The 19,230-nt window shown below is 23.0% G+C and overlaps 3 protein-coding genes across 3 annotated transcripts; 2 read left to right on the plus strand and 1 right to left on the minus strand.

Moving 5' to 3' along the window:
- Positions 1-1,598: 1,598 nt before the first annotated feature.
- On the plus strand, positions 1,599-7,434 carry PCHAS_0709400 (conserved Plasmodium protein, unknown function; the record flags this gene model as incomplete). Its single annotated transcript, XM_016797634.1, has 6 exons — positions 1,599-2,060; positions 2,174-2,374; positions 2,482-3,154; positions 3,251-5,821; positions 5,929-7,234; positions 7,410-7,434. The coding sequence occupies 6 exons, from the start codon at positions 1,599-1,601 to the stop codon at positions 7,432-7,434; spliced, it is 5,238 nt and encodes a 1,745-aa protein (XP_016653569.1).
- Positions 7,435-7,943: 509 nt separating this feature from the next.
- Positions 7,944-10,010, minus strand: PCHAS_0709500 (conserved Plasmodium protein, unknown function; the record flags this gene model as incomplete). Its single annotated transcript, XM_736904.2, has 1 exon — positions 7,944-10,010. One exon carries the CDS (start codon positions 10,008-10,010, stop codon positions 7,944-7,946), a length of 2,067 nt encoding a protein of 688 aa, XP_741997.2.
- A 2,280-nt stretch (positions 10,011-12,290) lies between these two features.
- Positions 12,291-17,534, plus strand: PCHAS_0709600 (conserved Plasmodium protein, unknown function; the record flags this gene model as incomplete). The annotated part of the gene is made up of 1 exon (XM_735322.2): positions 12,291-17,534. The coding sequence occupies one exon, from the start codon at positions 12,291-12,293 to the stop codon at positions 17,532-17,534; it is 5,244 nt and encodes a 1,747-aa protein (XP_740415.2).
- Positions 17,535-19,230: the final 1,696 nt, after the last annotated feature.

Consider the following 19,230-nt stretch of genomic DNA (forward strand, 5'->3'; position numbering starts at 1 on the left):
CTAAATGTGTAAAAATGTTTTGGAGCCATTCTTTTCTTTTTTTCAAGCAAATTAATAATTTTTTGAGAATTATTTATGCTATTCTTTTTTATTTTTTCCTTTTACTTAAATTTTAATAAATTCGTTTTTTTTTTTAATTTTTTATATTTACACATATAAACAATTCAATAATAACCTTTTTTTAATATGTATTTTTTTTATTACATGCTTTTCATATTTTTTTCTTTTTTTACCGTTGTGGAATAGTTGCACACAGTTTTTATTGAGCATTTACAATTCCTCTTATTATGTTTCAAATTTTGTTTATTTTCTTTGCATTTTTTGTCTACATATTACTAATAAATAGTATTATTTTCTTCCATTCTTCTACAAATAATTATTCTTATATTAATTCCTTTTTTTTTACAATTTTAAGTATACGTTTTTACACAATGACAAAAATAATATCACTGTATTGTGTATTTCAGGAACAGTGGATACATAATAGTTTTAATTTTTATTTTCAAAAAAAATATATATATTTTTTAAATAATGGATTATACAATTTTATTATTTTTATTTTATTCGTATTTATAATATGCTTATACCCATATGCTCTCATTATGCCCACTTTTTATTACCAAGTCAAATAAGCACAAAAAAGAAAACTTTTCGTGGTTAAGTCTAAATTTTAAAACGAAATTATCATCATTGTCTTAAAATTGATGTAGCCACATTCTTCCTTTCTCTTCCCACGCAATGTAATACCTTTTTTCTGTTTTTTGTTGCATATCCTAAGTTAATATAATCATTGATATGCTTACAATTTTTATGAGCCTTATTAAAATGGGTTGATGATTCAAGATAAGACCGTATATGCTAATTATTACATTTCATATTTGACTGAACCGTATTTTCATCCTATTTATTGTATATATAGATTGTGCTAGTATCAATATGCATCCTTATTTTATCAAAATATTTATTGCCCATTTTCGATTTATTAAAAAATAGCTATATTATAACCGGTATTATCATTTATTAATTTTCTATGCGAGTTTAACAAAACCCCAAATATGCATATGCGTATGCATTCATTATCTTTGTAAAGCCATTTCCCAAAAATCTATGCATGTAGAGAAAATAGGAAGGAAATATATAAAATGTGTAACACTCTACTTTTTCATTTTTACAATTATTATTCAATTTTATTACACCTATCAAAATGGAATCTTTCATAATTTTGTTAATTTAATAAATTATTTTTTTAAAATATCTAAAATGAAAAATGTTTCGATCCAACAATTATAAGCAGCAACTGCAAAAGTAGCCAAAGCACATATAGCGACAAAATTTGATGAATACCAGCCCCAAAAAACGAAGAAAAAAGTGAAAAAAAAATTAATAAATAAAAAAAAATAAATGATATACCCACATTAATATAAAATATGAATTTACACTTATGCTAAACATAATTATAAACATAATTTTTATTGAATTGAAATATAGAAGATATGTGTTTGACTATACATTTTTACATACATTCATATGGAAAAAAGAAAAATTATAAGTAACAATGATGATAAACATTTCAAATATGTATTCACCTTTTATAACTAATGATTAAAAAAATTTTAAAAAACATAAATACTTCAAATGAAGAAACAGATGACAATTTTAGTCATAGTCAAAATATTATAAAATTGATAGAAGAAATAATTAAGAATGAAAATGATTATTGGAAATATGTAAACATACTTGATGAATTAACAACGTTGTGTTATGAGGATCCAGTTGATTTTAGGAAGTCTCTTTTTTCAAAAACGGAGAAAAAAACAAAGGAAAACCAATTGACTATTGACAAAATTATAGATCGAATATTAATTGTTTTAGAAAAGTATGAAGATTCTAGAAATACATTTATATATGCAATTTCAAAACTAATATTTATTAATGATTATAATTTCAACATAAAAATATTAACCATATTATGTAATTTAGCTCTAAATGATGAATATAAAATAGCTATATGTTCTGCTTTAGAGGAAATAGTCACATCGGCTATCCTCAATTCGTCAGAGGTAAGCACATGTTTATGCGGGTGTGTTCCACCTTTTTCAATATAGTAACCACTTTTACTGCTTCTGTTTTATTATTATATATTTTACTTGACCTGTTTAACTTACCTTTTTAGAAGGAAACCATAGATAATATATTTGTCGGGCTGAATTCATTGCCACGGGATAAAGTCATAGCAAATTGTTTCAAAAAATGTGTATATAAAGTTATAAGAATATTAAAAAGTTCATTTAATGAAAGCATTTTAAGGCTTTTATCAGTTTGCACTTTAGATAAGGAAATATGTTTAATAGCCTATGATGAGGGGCTCTTAAAAGTTAGTTTTTTTCCAGCATTTTTTAACTCCTTTAAGTAGGATAGCAATATATAGCTATCATTGTAATTGTATTACTTCATACACATTATGCATTTTTTTTTTCACAGATTCTTATACAAGAAATGAAAAAATATGAAGATGCCGATTTTGATGATGCTCCAGATTATCTCAAAGATGTCTATCTGACTGTGTGCAATTTGTGTGGAAACCATTTTAAACATTGTGAAATGATTATAAATGAAAAATTACATATAATGTTATATTTTAAAAAAATAAAAGAAATAGTAAATATAGGGGAAACAGATATATCTCAAAATAAATCTATATATTCTAATTTAACAATTTTAACACTAAATAATATTTGTAGTTGTAGCAAAGAAACATTAATAGAGCTTTGTAACACTATGCATATTATTGATTTATTTTTAATTGCAATTAAGATGGATATAAATAATCCTTATTATTTAAGTGCTAGTTTAGAAGGCTTATTATTAATTTTAAAAAATAAAGAAACATATAATAATAATATTGAATATATATTGCAAAATACAAACAATTTTAAAATATTAATGCCATTATTATTTGGAAATAAATATAATAATATATTTAATCATTTTAAACATTCGGATGATAATATAGAGAATTATTTATTTGAGATTGTTAAATCAATTTTAGATATCATTGCTTTTTTTTTTCAAAAAGAATTGGATAAATATTCTATAAAAGTAAAAAAAGAATTCAGAAACAGTAACATAAATCATTATTTATTTGCATGTCTAGGTAAGCTCATTATTTTTATTTTACATTTTCTGAATTGTACATAATTTTATTTACACACTTGTCACAATTTTGTATTATTTTATTTTTCATTTTTAGAAAAAAAGAATGAAAGCATAATAATTCGTATGCTAAAATTTATTTATCAGTTATCTTTTGAAGATTATAAATTTGTAGAGATAAATAAAATATTTTACATTTTGAATGAACAGAATATTACTATAAATAACAAATGGAAAGAAATATATTATTACTGTATAAAAATATATATAAAAATAATTATAAATGAAAAAATTAAAACTATTATAGACGATTACAATTTTAAAGACATCATTATTAACATATTTCGTATTGTCAACGAATTTTTATTACACGATTTGGTATTGCAGAGAAAAGCAAATTTCTCACTTCTCAAAAGTGACATCAATGCTGATATAGGAATGTCTATAGGAATTAGTACATACACATTAAATCAAAATGAAAATTTGAATCATATTTATGAAACAGAAATAATCGATTTAAACAAGGTAACTGTGGAACTACTATGTATATGCTCAAAATATATTGAATTACGAATTTTTATGAGAAATCCATCGATATCTTACTATTTTAATAATATTTTAATAAATGAAGATAGTTTATATAGTGAAGAAAATATAAATTACGATATTTTAATTGAACGAACGTGGTCTTGTGATATTGAAAATATATTTAAAATATTAATGAAAAATAATGTATCAAAAAATAAAAAAATTTATTTCCGTCTTTTAATTAATATGGCTGATATATTTAGTGGATATTTTTATCAATTTAAAACTGGAAATAATATGAATATATTTGATTTATGCAATCTTGAAGATAAACATTGGAATAAAAAAAATATACTTAAATATTTTTTATTAATGAACGATATAGATCGAAAAGATTGTAAAGAACAACTATCCATTTTTTTAAATCAGTATATAGGAAATTTATTGTCCTTACTAACTATGTTTATTGAGCATGATATTTTTTCTGATTTAAAAAAAGAACAAGAAGAACAATATTTTCCTGGAGTTTTAAAATATTACAAATTAGAATATGAAAAGAAAATATCTAAATTACGATTAAAAGAAAAGAAATTAAAAAATCTCATTACTAATTTTAAGGATGAGGAAAAAGACAACAATATGCAGTACAAAGATTTGGCTCTACAATTACAAAATCTTCATCAAAAAAAAAAAAAAATTTTTTTACAATTATCAAAAAATAATTTCACAAAAACATTTGATATATCATTAGTTGATAATGAAATAGAATCTAATTTGGATAACATGTTCGAAATACCTAAACCCAAAAAAAAAAAAATGAAAAGCCCCAAAAAAGAACAATATATGGATTTTACTAATGATGAAAAACTACTACAAGAAGGTTTATCTGAAAAAGGTGAAATAAAAGACACAAATGAAAAGGACAATAATCAAAATAAGGCCAGCGATGATAATATGATTGAGAATGGTGCACTATTAAATCAGCCTAGCACCGAAGAGAATAACGTTTTAAAAAAATTGTCTAACGGTGCAAAAAATGGAACCTCTCATAGCATAAACAATAAAAATGCTAATACAGAAAATTCATTAAGCTTTATTAATGATGAAAGTATAGACACAGATTTTAATTCATCGTCTACATCATCCGTATCATCCGATCCTAATGTAACTGTACTAGATAAAATATCTTCCGAATTATTAAATTTTAATAAAGAAGCAATATATAATCCCAAATTAAAAACCTTTAACATTCTTTTATTTAACAAAAGGGGACTATTTGCTAACAGTAACAAAGGGGAAATTAATGAACCATATATTTTAGATTGTGCATTCAGAATATTTTACAGTATCATTATTAATAATATAGATAACGAATTTTATACAAAAGTAGAAGAGTTTTTATTAAAAAGTAATGTTTTAAAAGCTTTTATAAATCTTTTAAATCAATGTTCATTTTACGATTGTAATGTTTATGCACATTTTTTTCGTTTATACAATGAGGTATTAAAAAAAAATGTAAGAGCAATTGAATCAATGGATATGTTAATTTTTTATAATATATTTTGCTACTATTTAAAATTGATATCTAAAGAATTTATTAAAAAGCTTAGAAATAATGAATATAATATATCAGATAAATATCAGTATTTTTTTTCAGAATTAAGTCAGCTATTTTATTATTTTACACAAAAAATTATATATATACAATTTTCACAATATAATGAAATACAAAAATGGTGTGTTGATTGTTCTTTATATAATTTTTTTTATAAAAATAATATATTATTATTACTTTATTTATTTATCTATATAAATAATATACATCATGGATCAGAATATAAATCATATATATATCACAACAAAAATTATAATTATATACACACTATCTTTTTCTACACCATACATACTATTTCCTATTTAATGTGTTTTTCACCAAATCTCAAATATTTTATTTTATATTTTATAAATTATAAAAAGTTTATTCATAAAATATTATTTAGAAAATCTCTTATTCATTCTATATTTTTTTATCACAAACTCATATATTTGAGAATCCTTTTACAAAATCACTTATCCCAAAAAAACAAGCGGCCCACCCAGATTTACCACATATCCCCAGTCATATACATCCGGAACAATGGTAAGGCAGTAATCGCATTCAAAAAATTTATTTCGTATTGACTTATACTTATCTATCCGATTCGTATATACTCACAGCTTTCTTTTAATTCTCTTGCTTATGCACAGCTATAGAGTGGTATTTTTTGGCTATCGGATTTGACAAATATTATCTAGTCTTCATTCCAGATCACTTTGAAAGTAATATAACCGAATGTAAAGATACAAAGTTGGTTATTCATTCCGAAAAAAAATATAAAGACATAACAAGAATTTGTATTAGCAAAATAAATGATAATTTTTTTGTTTTGGGTAATATATGCTTTGATAAAAATACACCATATGAATCTTATGACATATTTATTAGTATAAATAAATATTATCGAGATGAAATTATATTATATTCTCAATTTTTATCGGGTTTCAACTATGAAACGAGAGTTGATATAATTCAAGATACTATAATTATAAATAATTTAAAAAATTATATGAACGTTCATAATATTATTATTACATCCTTTGCCTATAAAGAAATCAATGAAGAAATGTCTGAAAAAAGTAAGAAAGACAAAATAAAAAAAAGACAAGACAATTTAGATGGCGCTAAAAGTATGTATGAATATGAAAGTTCCGAAGAATATGATGATGCAAGTGTTTCGAATTATTCTGAAGCAACGGATTCTCAAAATAAATTAGAAGAATCCGAAAATTCAGATACACAATCAAATAATGAAGAAGAGTGTAATATATTTAGAACGAGCATATCAACTAATAATAAAAAAAAAAAAGTATTATTATTATTTGTTTTAACAAAAAATCATTTATATGTATTCAAATTAGATTTTAACAAATGGATATTTTTAAGTCCATTTATTGATGAAGAAAAAAATGATATAAAACTTTATGTTGAATCAGTTAAAGATAGTGATGAAGAATATCAAAATAATCCGATTTTTATAAATGATAAAATATTTTTGAATAATTTTTTAGGAATGACAACTAATATTATTAATGATGAAAATCAAATATTTGCTAGAAAATCTGCAATTACAAATTCTGTCAAAAATTTATATCCACATTCTAATTCAGATTGTACTAACGACCAAGTACTATCAACAAACATTACGGCATCAGTAGCTACAACAGATAACCAGAGTATTGAACCAACACAAACAAACAATTCTAACACTTACAATAATAAAAGATATCTATTTGCAAATCAGTTTTTTTTAAATATAAAACATAAATATAATAATGAATATTTAAGTATGATCAAGTTTGTTAATAAATGTGACTCCATTATTTCTCTTATTTATAAAAATGAACATAAAAAATCGAAGGAAAAAAAAATTAAAATAATCATGTTTGATGATTATACTCGAGAACTTTGGAAAAGGTCTTTGGCTTATTCCTTAAACATTCAGATGGCCTCATCGTAAGAAACATAACCCAATAATAAATTTATATCTATATGTATGGGCTATACATTGGGGTCACTGCTTATGGCATTACCCCCGTTTTTTGCAACCTCCTATTATTCCTCTGTCCTTACATATAAAATAGTATGTCAACATAAATAATTTCATCAATTTTATTTTATATTTTCATAGGGAATGGCGTAGGACATGGAAGTAGTCGGATTCCCCAAATTTAGCATGCATGCCATAATTCATGCCGTTGGCTCGTTATATTTTTATTTTATCACTACTTTTTGTCACTACTTTTTATCGCTACTTTTTATTTACACCTTTAATTTTTTTGTATTCACATTTTCAATTAGTCATATTGCAGAATATGACATGTTAATCAATTTTTCCGAAAAAGATTTTAAAAAATATTAATCGTAAGTGTGCATATGTGATATATCACATATTGCATGTGAATAATAAATTGGGTAAATTCGCATAAAAGCAACTTAAAAAAAATTAAAAATACAGTATATGAAAAAGTGAAAAAGCATAGGGTAATATTACACAAAGCTTAACTTGAAGTAAACACAAAAAAACAAATGGGAAAATCATATAGTTATTAAAAACAAATAAAAATAATTCGAATAGAATATTGTTAAAAAATTATTGTATATACGTGTGTGCAAATGCCCATAGACATATTTATGCACATTCTCTTGTACATACTAAGCTTATTCAATCCTTTAGATTATCCATGGAATCTCTTAATTTAACTAAGCAATCATTATTGTCACTAATTAGAGAAGCTAATTCTAAAATTTGTGAATTAACTAAAATTAACTCTTGTCCAAACATCCTCATTACTTTATCTGATGTTTTGGATGCTTCTTCAATATGTTTATTATCTAAACCTTTTAATGTTTCCTTAGACGGATTTATAAATAATGATTTTATTATTTCATTGTTCAATGCCTTTTTATGTTCATTATTAATACTTGGCATTTTTAAAATAAAATTTAAGGGTACAAAATTAGATAATTCATTTGATAATAATGTATGAGCTTTATTTGTTATATTTTTTATATTTATTTCAATTTTTTTTTGAGGATTCTTTTGTAAAGCTATTAATTGATCACATATATGTTTATTATATATGTTCCTTTCATTCCATATTGAAATACATCGATAAAATTTATTTATCATATCCATATTTTTCACATCTTCTGTTAATATATATCTTAATATTGGTATAACAAAAATTTCTAGTCCTTTATTAGCTATATACATATATTTATCAAAATTATTTCGATAGTTATTTCTCAATTCTTGAATTAAATGATTATAAACATAAAATATTGCAATTTTAGAATTTAATAATATTGTATTATCAAGAAATACTTCACTCATAACTTCAAATAATTTATCAGGAGGATCAGAAAAATGTTTTATATAACAACAAACTCTTTCTATATCAACTTGTAAAGTATTTAATATTTTTAAGGACTCTTTAATTTGAGTTTCTGGAAAAATATTATCATTTAAATTTATTCTATCATCAAATTTTATTTTATCATTATTTTGGTTATATATATTACGATTATTAAAATTGTTATGTCTTATCATTTTATCCTCCATATTACTGCTACTATCACTATGCTCATCATTCGAAAATGGTGGTTCTTGAAAAAACTCATTCCCTTTAGAGCCATACATATTATGCATTCCTCTTGGAATAGTTCTATCCATGTTTGTATGCTCTATTTGTTGATTATATCCTGACATGTAATTATTTACATGCCCATCATTGATTCGATTGTTACCTGCTACATTGGAATGATTAAAATAGCTATTTGTTTCTAAATTATTTTGTAAAAAATTTGAGTTTCGATTTTCTATATCACTATTAGTATCACTAATACTACTGTTGCTATCTTTAACACTGCCTGATGTTTTGAATGGAATTGTTCTTAAAAAAGATAATGTGTTTAATACACTATCGTTAGAACTTTTATTTTGAGATTCTAAATTTAAAGATGGTCCCGCATTTTGATCAACACTATGTAGTGCACTATTGTTTGGGTTATCATCAGAGGTGTCGTTATTTTTATCATTTTCATTCACGTTCGATGCATTAAATAATAAATTATGAAGATCTCTATGTAAATTACTTAATTCTATATTTATATTTTCTTGTTGTGTTTTATTTATATTAGCATTGCTAGTGTAATTGCCATAATAAGTTTCATCATGAATATTTTTATAATCTTCATTCATGTCATATATTTTATCTTCGCCAAAAGAAAAATTATCATCACAATTATTCCAATTATTATTATTATTATCAAAATGGTTTGAATTATAATTATTATTGTGGTATAACTTTTGTTTAAACGTTTTTTCGGGTCTTATATATTTTTTATGAGGGTGTGCATAATTTTTTGATTTATTATTTATATTATGTTTGTCATTATTTATTCCTTTTTTATAAGAGGGACGGGTATAGTCATTATTTTTATTATTTCGCCTATCTATTGTTTTATTATTTATTTCATTATTATTGTTTTTTTTTGTATTTTGTGAAAAGTATAAGCTATTTTGTTTTTGCGAATCAAATTTATTATTAAACCTATTATTTCCATGTGGCCTATTATTATGATATGGTAATTTGTTATACCCCCCATGGTCCTCATTATTACCATATCGTTTGTTACTACCTCTATTATTATAATTATAATTTTTCAAATTATAATCATTTGTTTTATCATCTTTATCATTATTCCCAAATGATTTATCATATTTCATTTTATATATTTTTTTTTCCCTACACCTTTATATATATTTATACATATAAGCACTAAAGCCAAAAAATAAAAAGCGGTTTACTATGCTCAATCTATTTTTAATATATATATCTATATAATTTATCCTTCTTCGAAAACTTGTGTGTGGGATTTTTTTTTTTTTTTTTTTTAATTCACATATATATTCAATTATATATCTTATTTATTTTCCTTTTGCTTCGTTTTTTTTATTTATTTAATTTTTTTATAAGGAATTAATTTAAAATAATACCATTTTATTAGTAAATATATTTATTTTACAATTAAAATATTTTCATATTAGTGAAGGGAATAGGTATAATTCAATTATCACAATAATAAGAAAATATATTTTTATTTTTTTTGTATACATATATATGCTATTTTAAAATTAAACCATTATTAATAAGAATATTAGCATTCGTTTTTAAGCTTTTTAAACACTTTGATAAAATGAATTAACACCATTATTTATAATCCAATTCCCTTTCTTTTCCTTTTTTTTTGTTTTTTTTTGTGAGAAAAGTGCAAATGTTTAGTAATCAATCTTAAATATATTTTTTCCTTTATAGCGTCTTGAGTACTTGTAATACATTTGTATGATATATATAAATCGAACCTATTGTTTTAAGAAAATTACAATATATATAATCTATTTTTTTATTTATTCTGATTGTATTTGAGAATACAAATATGTATATATTTTTTATTAAATTTTTTTTTGTATAAACATGCAAAAATTAAAAAAAAAATGTTAAAAATATTAATATAAAACGACGAATAAAATTTGGCAAAAAAAAACGTCACAACGCATATATATATATTTATCTATAAAACGTATTATATAATATATTTTTTAACAATAGTTAAAATAATAATTTTTTTTTCATTACTTTATTATATTTATCCTTTGTTTTTACATATAAAAGCATATTAAAATGAGGTACTTAAATGTTTATGTGATTTTAATATAATATATATATATATTTATTTAATTATATATTTAATAACAGTTGTATTTATTTCAAATAATTACATATTTTTTTTAAGTTTTTTTAAAAATAATCAATGCACAAATTTTGTTTATTACAACATATATGTTTATAGAATTTAGAAAATATTAAGAACAATATGCCTAGCTGTACATATTTATATATATTAACAACTTTGTATATAAAACCATAATATACATATAAAACATTGCATTTGTATTTGCTTTTACATTTACATTTACATCGATATAATGGCCATGATTGCAATATATATTTGTTGTTCTAATACATTTACTAAAGCGTCTTAATATAATAACTTTTATATTGTTCGTTTTGGAAAACCGCATACAAAAGTTATTATATCCTTTGACACTTTTAATTTGAATACTTTGTATTGTAGTTATTAAATAAAAAACGTATGTAGACGCATTTTTTTTTTTAAATATATTTTTTTCATATGATATATATTTTTTATTTAATTTTTAAGTAACCCCCTTATTGGCGATAAATTTTGTTTTGTTTTGAATATATAGTTTGATTGCATATTATATATGTGCAAACTAATACCTTTATCAAGGTGGCCTTATTTTTTTTTTCAGCTCTTTAGAAATAATACGAATTAATAAAACGCACATATTTTTTTATTTATTAATGTTTGATATAAATAGACAGGAGGTTATCAAGTATTAAATAAGACGAAGACCGTTTTACTATTTTCTGTTTATACATTTCAACATTATGTATATATTTACATATAAACATGTTATAAAATACCTTAGCTTGTTAATATAATTTTTTTATTGTAGCTTTAAAGCAGATTTTCTATATAACAAGTCTGTATAGAAGTTGTATATATATATGTTTCACCTATTTATAAATATGATGAAATAAATTCTTACACCATCCCATATATGTATGTATTTTATATGCATATTTACATGTCTGTCTATGTTTAGTATACTAATTTTTCATGGCTGATTTATGAATTTTTTTTAATGACATTTTTTGATACTTTTTCATTTTCCATCCGCATGTGATAATTTGAAAATGATCCATAAGACTGAATTTGCTCGATGCATATGGAAATATATATATATATGTATATATGAATTATATGCGTATAAACATGTACAAAGTATATAGTTAACATATTTATATGACTATATACGAGTTTAGCTATATAAATATACTGACACGTGTATATATATATTTTTACCTTCGCTTGCCTATGCATTTTATAAGCATATAAATGTGCCGTTTTTTGGAGAAAGATGCAAGATGGTTATAATGTTGTTAATACGCCATTTGAAATGGCTTCCAAAAAACGAAAAAAAAGTTCAAGGAAGTTTCGAAGGAGAAGCAGACTAAATGTAATGATTGATGATGACTATAGTTCCGATTTTAGTGTTACAATAATTGGTGAGCCAGATCACACCGAAATTTTCGAGGTCGAAAAAATTATTATGGCAAGATATAAATTAAATGCCAAAAAAAAAAAAAAAAAAAAAAGTGATAATTTAGATAATTTTGAATTTTTAATAAAATGGAAAAATTATGATAGTGATGATAATACATGGGAACCTTTTGAAAACTTAAGTGTAAATTTAAAAGGCGAAGCAAGAAAAGCTGCTTTAAAATTAACTGAAGAATTAAAAGCCTTGAAATTAGGAAGCTCATTAAATAGTAATGATCAAAATATGCAAAGCAGCATCAACCAAATACCTACACAATTATTAAATAACATACCATATGGCATGCATATAAATAGTAACATGCCTAGATTAGATCAATCATTCGATTCGAGTTTAGCTCCTGGTACTAATTCGGAAGCATTATATAACAGTAATTTATATAATCGATTTAATATAAATATTAATAGGCATCAGAAAAATGAAAACACCGATAATAGTATGTATTATAATAATAATATTTATAACATAAATAATTTTTCTGCAAATGAAAATAATGATATATCACAAACAAATAATTGTAATCCATATGATAAAAAACAAAGAAATATAAAAAGCATAATATCTGTATCTGATAAATTAAAAAAAAAACAATTTTCAAACTTTGGAAATACAAATAATATAAGAAATTCATTGGATGATAGTTATTGTCTTAGAAAAAAACAAGCATCCCATAATGCAAACAATTGGAATAACAGTAACGAAGAAAATGACACAACTATGCGCCGTTATTCTCTAGATGATTCTTATGTATATAATATCAAGAAGCATACTAATAAATTGAGATTTTTTGATGATTATAAAAATAATAAAACGAAAGATAAAAATATTCCATCCCATCATCGTTATTTGCAACATAACTATCCAAATGAGAACGAAAATCATAATCAAACTTTTTTTAACGTGCCTGATGATATATATTCAACAAATAATGATAATTGGGAAATAAAGGAAACAAATAAAATGATAGATCCCAATTCTGTATCTAATAATAAGAGGCACAAAAAGAGGGGAAATAAAATTGGCATAAATATTATGGACAATTCTAGTGATATTCCAAAAAAAAATAAATATAATAAAACTGTAAGCAGTAATAGCTTCGTCGAAAGTAGTCGTGACACCAGCATGTGCAACAGCAGTAGTAAAAAGCGAACCGTTACTAGACGACGTAGTAAAAATAAACAAAATAATGACATAGATATAAGAAACAATATTCCAATAAATCATAATGATCCAAATTTATCTAAATGTAATAATAAAAATAAGTTAAATCATTTAAATAAATCAAATACAAAAAATAATAATGAAAAATGCAAATGTTCAAATTGTTATGGATTAATGCGCATGAATAAAAATATGCTTAATAAATATGGTTCGGAAGAAAAAACAGATGAATCATTATTAAAAAGTATGGAAAATATTTTTAATACATTTATTGAATTAGATAACGAAAATCAACATTGTAGTAATTCTACTTCAGTCATAAATTCATGCACAAATTCATGCACAAATTCATGCACAAATTCATGCACAAATTCATGCACAAATTCATGCACAAATTCAAAATTACCTACTTCTGAAAGTTATAAGAATAATCTTAGAAATGTTGAAAATGTGTATATGACTAATTGGTACTCTAAAAAAACTGATAATAATAACCAAACAAAAAATTCATATATTTATGGTAATAATAAATTAAATAAAGAAAATGGCGCCATTTCAAAAGACACAAATGAAGCATCCTTAGGCCACTTAAGCACAGGCACAGCTCATAACACTGACCCTAATAATGAACATGTAGGCCGATACCAAAATTGTCAAAATGTTTGTGATAAAAGAATTAATGATATTCCGACCTATGAAAATGTTGCAAATGAGTTGCCTTACGAAATGAATAGAGAAAATAGTATTAGCAAACATTCAAGTGGTATAAATAATCATTATAATGCTGATCGGATACTTCCCAATATACCAATTGCGATAAAGCGTGAAAAAATTAATGATGATAATGATATTGAAAATAGTAGGAAGAAAAATAATGATAGTGCCACTCCTTTAAATTTAGATAATGATGCATGTGAAAATATGAGTCCAGAAGGTCGTTTCATACGAAATATTAGCAAATTAGTAGATAGAAATAATGATAAATGTGATTATTATATTGATATTTTGGAAAATGTTTTGCATGTTTTAAAAGAAAAAAAAATAAATATGCAATCATATAATACTAATAATAGTACTACAAATTTTATGAATGCCAATCCAAAAATCAATATAAATAAGCAAACTAGCCATCCCACTTATAATAACCATAATGTAGATAATAATTATATTCAAAACAATTGTTACAATTATTCTAATAGAAATAATATTAATGAAAATAATGCTTTAAATAAAAACAACACAGGGTTTAATTTCGAACAAAAACAAGCTAACAAAAGTCGACGTAAAAAAAATAACAATTTAACCGAATTTTCCCAACATTCACAATTATATAATAATCAACCTAATTGTGAAAATTTTGGTAATGAACAAGATAGTAGTAAAAGAAAAAAAAATATAAGAAGAACCTCTCAAAATAATAATTGCAATACTGATAGTAACACTGAATATGTAAACAACTACAATCATAGAAATATCAAAAATAATAATAATTTAAATAGTGGAAAAAACATAGAGAATGCGAATGATATACCTATGCCTAATATTATAAATGAAAAATATAATGATAAAAAACGAAAAATAGAAATGAGAAATATATCTACAATTATTCCAAACATTCCCCAAAATAATAAAGAAATTATAGAAGGAAATGAAGAAATTTCTGAACATAACTGGAAGAATAAAAAAAATGTTAGAAAAGTAAGAAAAAAAATAAATTCAGATAAAATAATAAATACAAATGATTTAGATAATGACAAAAATATCAACTATCAAGATCATACTGTGGATAATGAAAATTCTGAACAAGATGGAAAAAATAAATATTCAGTTTTGAATACATTAGATATAAATGTTATTAAAGAAAATTATATGAAAAAATATTCTGAATATATTGAATCTATTAATAAGCTTACTTTAAATAATATAGATGCGCTTATAAAAAATATAAATATAATAAATTTTTATAATAGAAAAACGAATGATAGTATTAATTTTATTAAAGGGAAATTTCAAGTACATCTAATAGAATCATATACAAATATATTATTATATTTTGACATATTTAATGATTTTAAAAATTATAATTTTATTTATAAAAATTGTGAATTTCTTAATACTTTATTAGATCATTTTTGGGGAAATATATCCGAAAATAAAAATAATAATCTTGATAATTCAACAAATGAACTATCAAAAAATATAATTTTATTCAGTGAAATATATAAATTAAATCACAAACTAAATGAATTTTTTAAAGAAAAATTTTTACCCTTAAATTTGAAACCAAAGCTTTTATATTTCCCATCACCGAATTATTTTATGTGCTTCTATTTTCATCTTAGCTCTAAAACCGATTATAATAATGCGTATGAAGATGAAGAAGATGGTGCTACTACTCGTGCCAGTAGTCGAAGCAAGCACACCAATTCAAGCAAAGAACATGGCGAAAGTATGAACGACATCTCTGATAATAATAAAAATAATACCCATGGTGATACTTACAAAGATCCCACTGGAATCAGACACAATATTTCTCATATCCAAATTAATCCCTATTTTCTAAATGGTTCCAATAAAAATGGTCACAACGATAATATAACAAATAACAATGACAAATTTATTACTAGGCAAAATGAAGAAGACAATAAATCTGAATATAATTCGATTATTACAAATGATTCTTTTTCCGCTAAGGGCAATGATCTGATTACAGATAATGAACTCGATAATACTTTAGATCATGCTATTATCTCTGAAAATTGTTATAGCAATAATAATGAACAAGCTAACAATGAATTTAAAAATAGAGACCATGGTAATTATATGATGGATGCAACACATCATTCTGTAGCATGTGACGAAATGAAAAAGATAAAATATAGGGATACACCGTTTCAATCCAAATATGACGATTCACAGTTTAACAAATTCGAATACCAAACTGATACATATAAAGAACATAAGTTTAAAATCCACAAAGGCTTTTTAAAACACAATTTAAATAATAATAAAAAATATATTTTTAATAATGATAGTGACTCTAATAAAAATAAGTTATCATTAAATGAAAATATGAAAAGGGATGATTGCGAAATAATAGAAGGAAATAATGATTCACTAAAAGCTGACGATCTTATGCAGAATAGCAGAATTCATGAAAATAATTCAAATGAGAATACGCCAAAATCTCAGATAAAATTTTTCATAAATACAGGTCATGGAAATGAGAAATATAATATTATTAATAATGAACAAATTGGTTCTGAAAAATCCGCCATTTTTAAAGACACACAAAACAACTTAAATGATAACATATTGCATTTAAGTAGTTCTGGAAAAAAAATTTCATATCATGATATATCTTTCATGAGTGCTAATGAACAAAGTGACCAAGATGAAAATAATAATGACTGTAATGGTGCAGAAAATGTGATAAGTCCTTTTGACGAAACAAAAATGAAGCTATACGATAGTGTCCAAAAATCCAATGATTTTCAAAGTTGCCAAAAAGAAAAGGAAAATAACTTATCTATGGGAAAAAATGAGTCGATATATGAGAATACTAATACAAATAATATAAACAATGAATATGAGAGTGTTGAAAAAATATATAATAATAATGGCAATTTTACTGATAGTAATAATATGGATAAATCATCTAATGATAATCCAAGCAGTTCTAATAAAAATATTCGTATTAAACTTAATATTCAATCTTTATATAATGCATATATTAATCTAAATGATAACCCCCCAAATAATAGCAGTTATTATGATAGTTATACCCCACGCTCTAGTTCTTATAATATATATACAGATGATAAAAAAAATATAAACAATAACATATTACAAGAGGATATAAAGAATGTTCTTTATAATTAATACATAATATAAGGGAAAATTACTAGCTATAATAAAATATAGTGCAAATGACATAAATATTTTGCATTATATGGAGAAATACAAAATTAAGGATAACATTCCAAATTAATATTTTCAACAACTAATGGAGAAATATAGAAAATCCAATTTTAATAGTAAATAAAAAATAAAGGAATGAAGTAGCCATACCGAGCGTTGTAATAAAAAAATTTTTTATTTGTATTTTTTTTTTTAATGGCTATCTAGCTTTTTAAAATAAAATTAGAAATATAAAAAAAGCTATTGGCTTTTTATTTCTATATTTTATTGCCGTTCATATTAAAAATGATTTTAATGTTATAAATGTTTATTTTATATTAAAAAGTGTGCAATCCATTTTTTGCCAAATTTTGTATACTTAAAAAAATATATATATATTTTTTTTTTCCTGTTCATAATTAATCCATATTTTGGATCATTAAATATGTTATCAAGTTACAAAATACGAAATGTATTACATTATAATAACCGTATTTATATATGTACATATTTTTTTCCGTTATATCATTGACATTTATTTATAAACATTTTAAGGATATATATTTTTCAATCTATCCGTTTTACCACATCTTCAGTGTTGTTACACTAAGTATACATATATGTAGTATACTTGTTAGTAAACAAGAGAAATAAAAGTAATGTCACTTATTTATAGGGCATATTCATATGCATTTTTACAAATTCACATTGTTTGATGAAAGAAGAAATAACGTGTGAATTGTCAATACGATTTGCTCTATATGAAATATACCAATAGGCTAAATTTTATTAAAATTTATTTTATATAATAATATGTCTATAAGTTTAAATATAATTTTGTTTAAATAAAAATATGCAAAGGTCTTTAAAACTAAACTGTGCTTAGGTTTGCTTATCTCAGTTTAAATGGGAAATGTATTTATGTATTGGCTCAATCATTTAGCAAGTGAAATAATATTAATAAGGACACTAAATAGAAAAAATAAAATTGCAATTTTATTCAATATCCCATATTTTATTATTATATTGTTTTAATTTATTGTCTATTTTATTTTCGAATATTTTTATTATATTTTGCTACTAATTTTTTTCCACCTTACCCGTATAATTGAATATTGGTGAATATTTATTTTTCACATTAAAATATTCCATTTTTAATATGCAACTTATAAAATAAAATGCTTACAGAGTAGGAATAAAATTATTTCATTATGCAAAGGCATACATATATTATATATGCATTTGATAATATTCCCTACATTTTTAATTTATTTTTACTTTATGGTATTTCCTCATATTTGGAACTATAGAGATAGATATAAAACTTATACTACCATACTAAATTAATGATATAAGATCGCAATGCATATATTTGTCCACACACACATGCATACATGCTAAAACTACGATCACATATATGGCAACATAAAATAATTTATAATACTTAAATATTTTTATACTATCATATATATGTGTGCATAAAACCAGTTGTAATGATAAAGGTATTGCTATAAAATGGGAAAATATGGAAAGGAATTAAATTCCAAAACATATGATAATGTAAAATATGCCTATACAAACATAACAATGAGAAAAGGTTGTTTCCAAATCTCACCGAAAAAAAAAAATAAAAAAAACATAAAACTTTAAAATATATAACAAGTCAATCATTCAATTC

The sequence above is a fragment of the Plasmodium chabaudi genome, assembly GCF_900002335.3.
Source record: "Plasmodium chabaudi chabaudi strain AS genome assembly, chromosome: 7".
In the NCBI taxonomy this organism is placed as follows: Eukaryota; Apicomplexa; class Aconoidasida; order Haemosporida; family Plasmodiidae; genus Plasmodium; species Plasmodium chabaudi.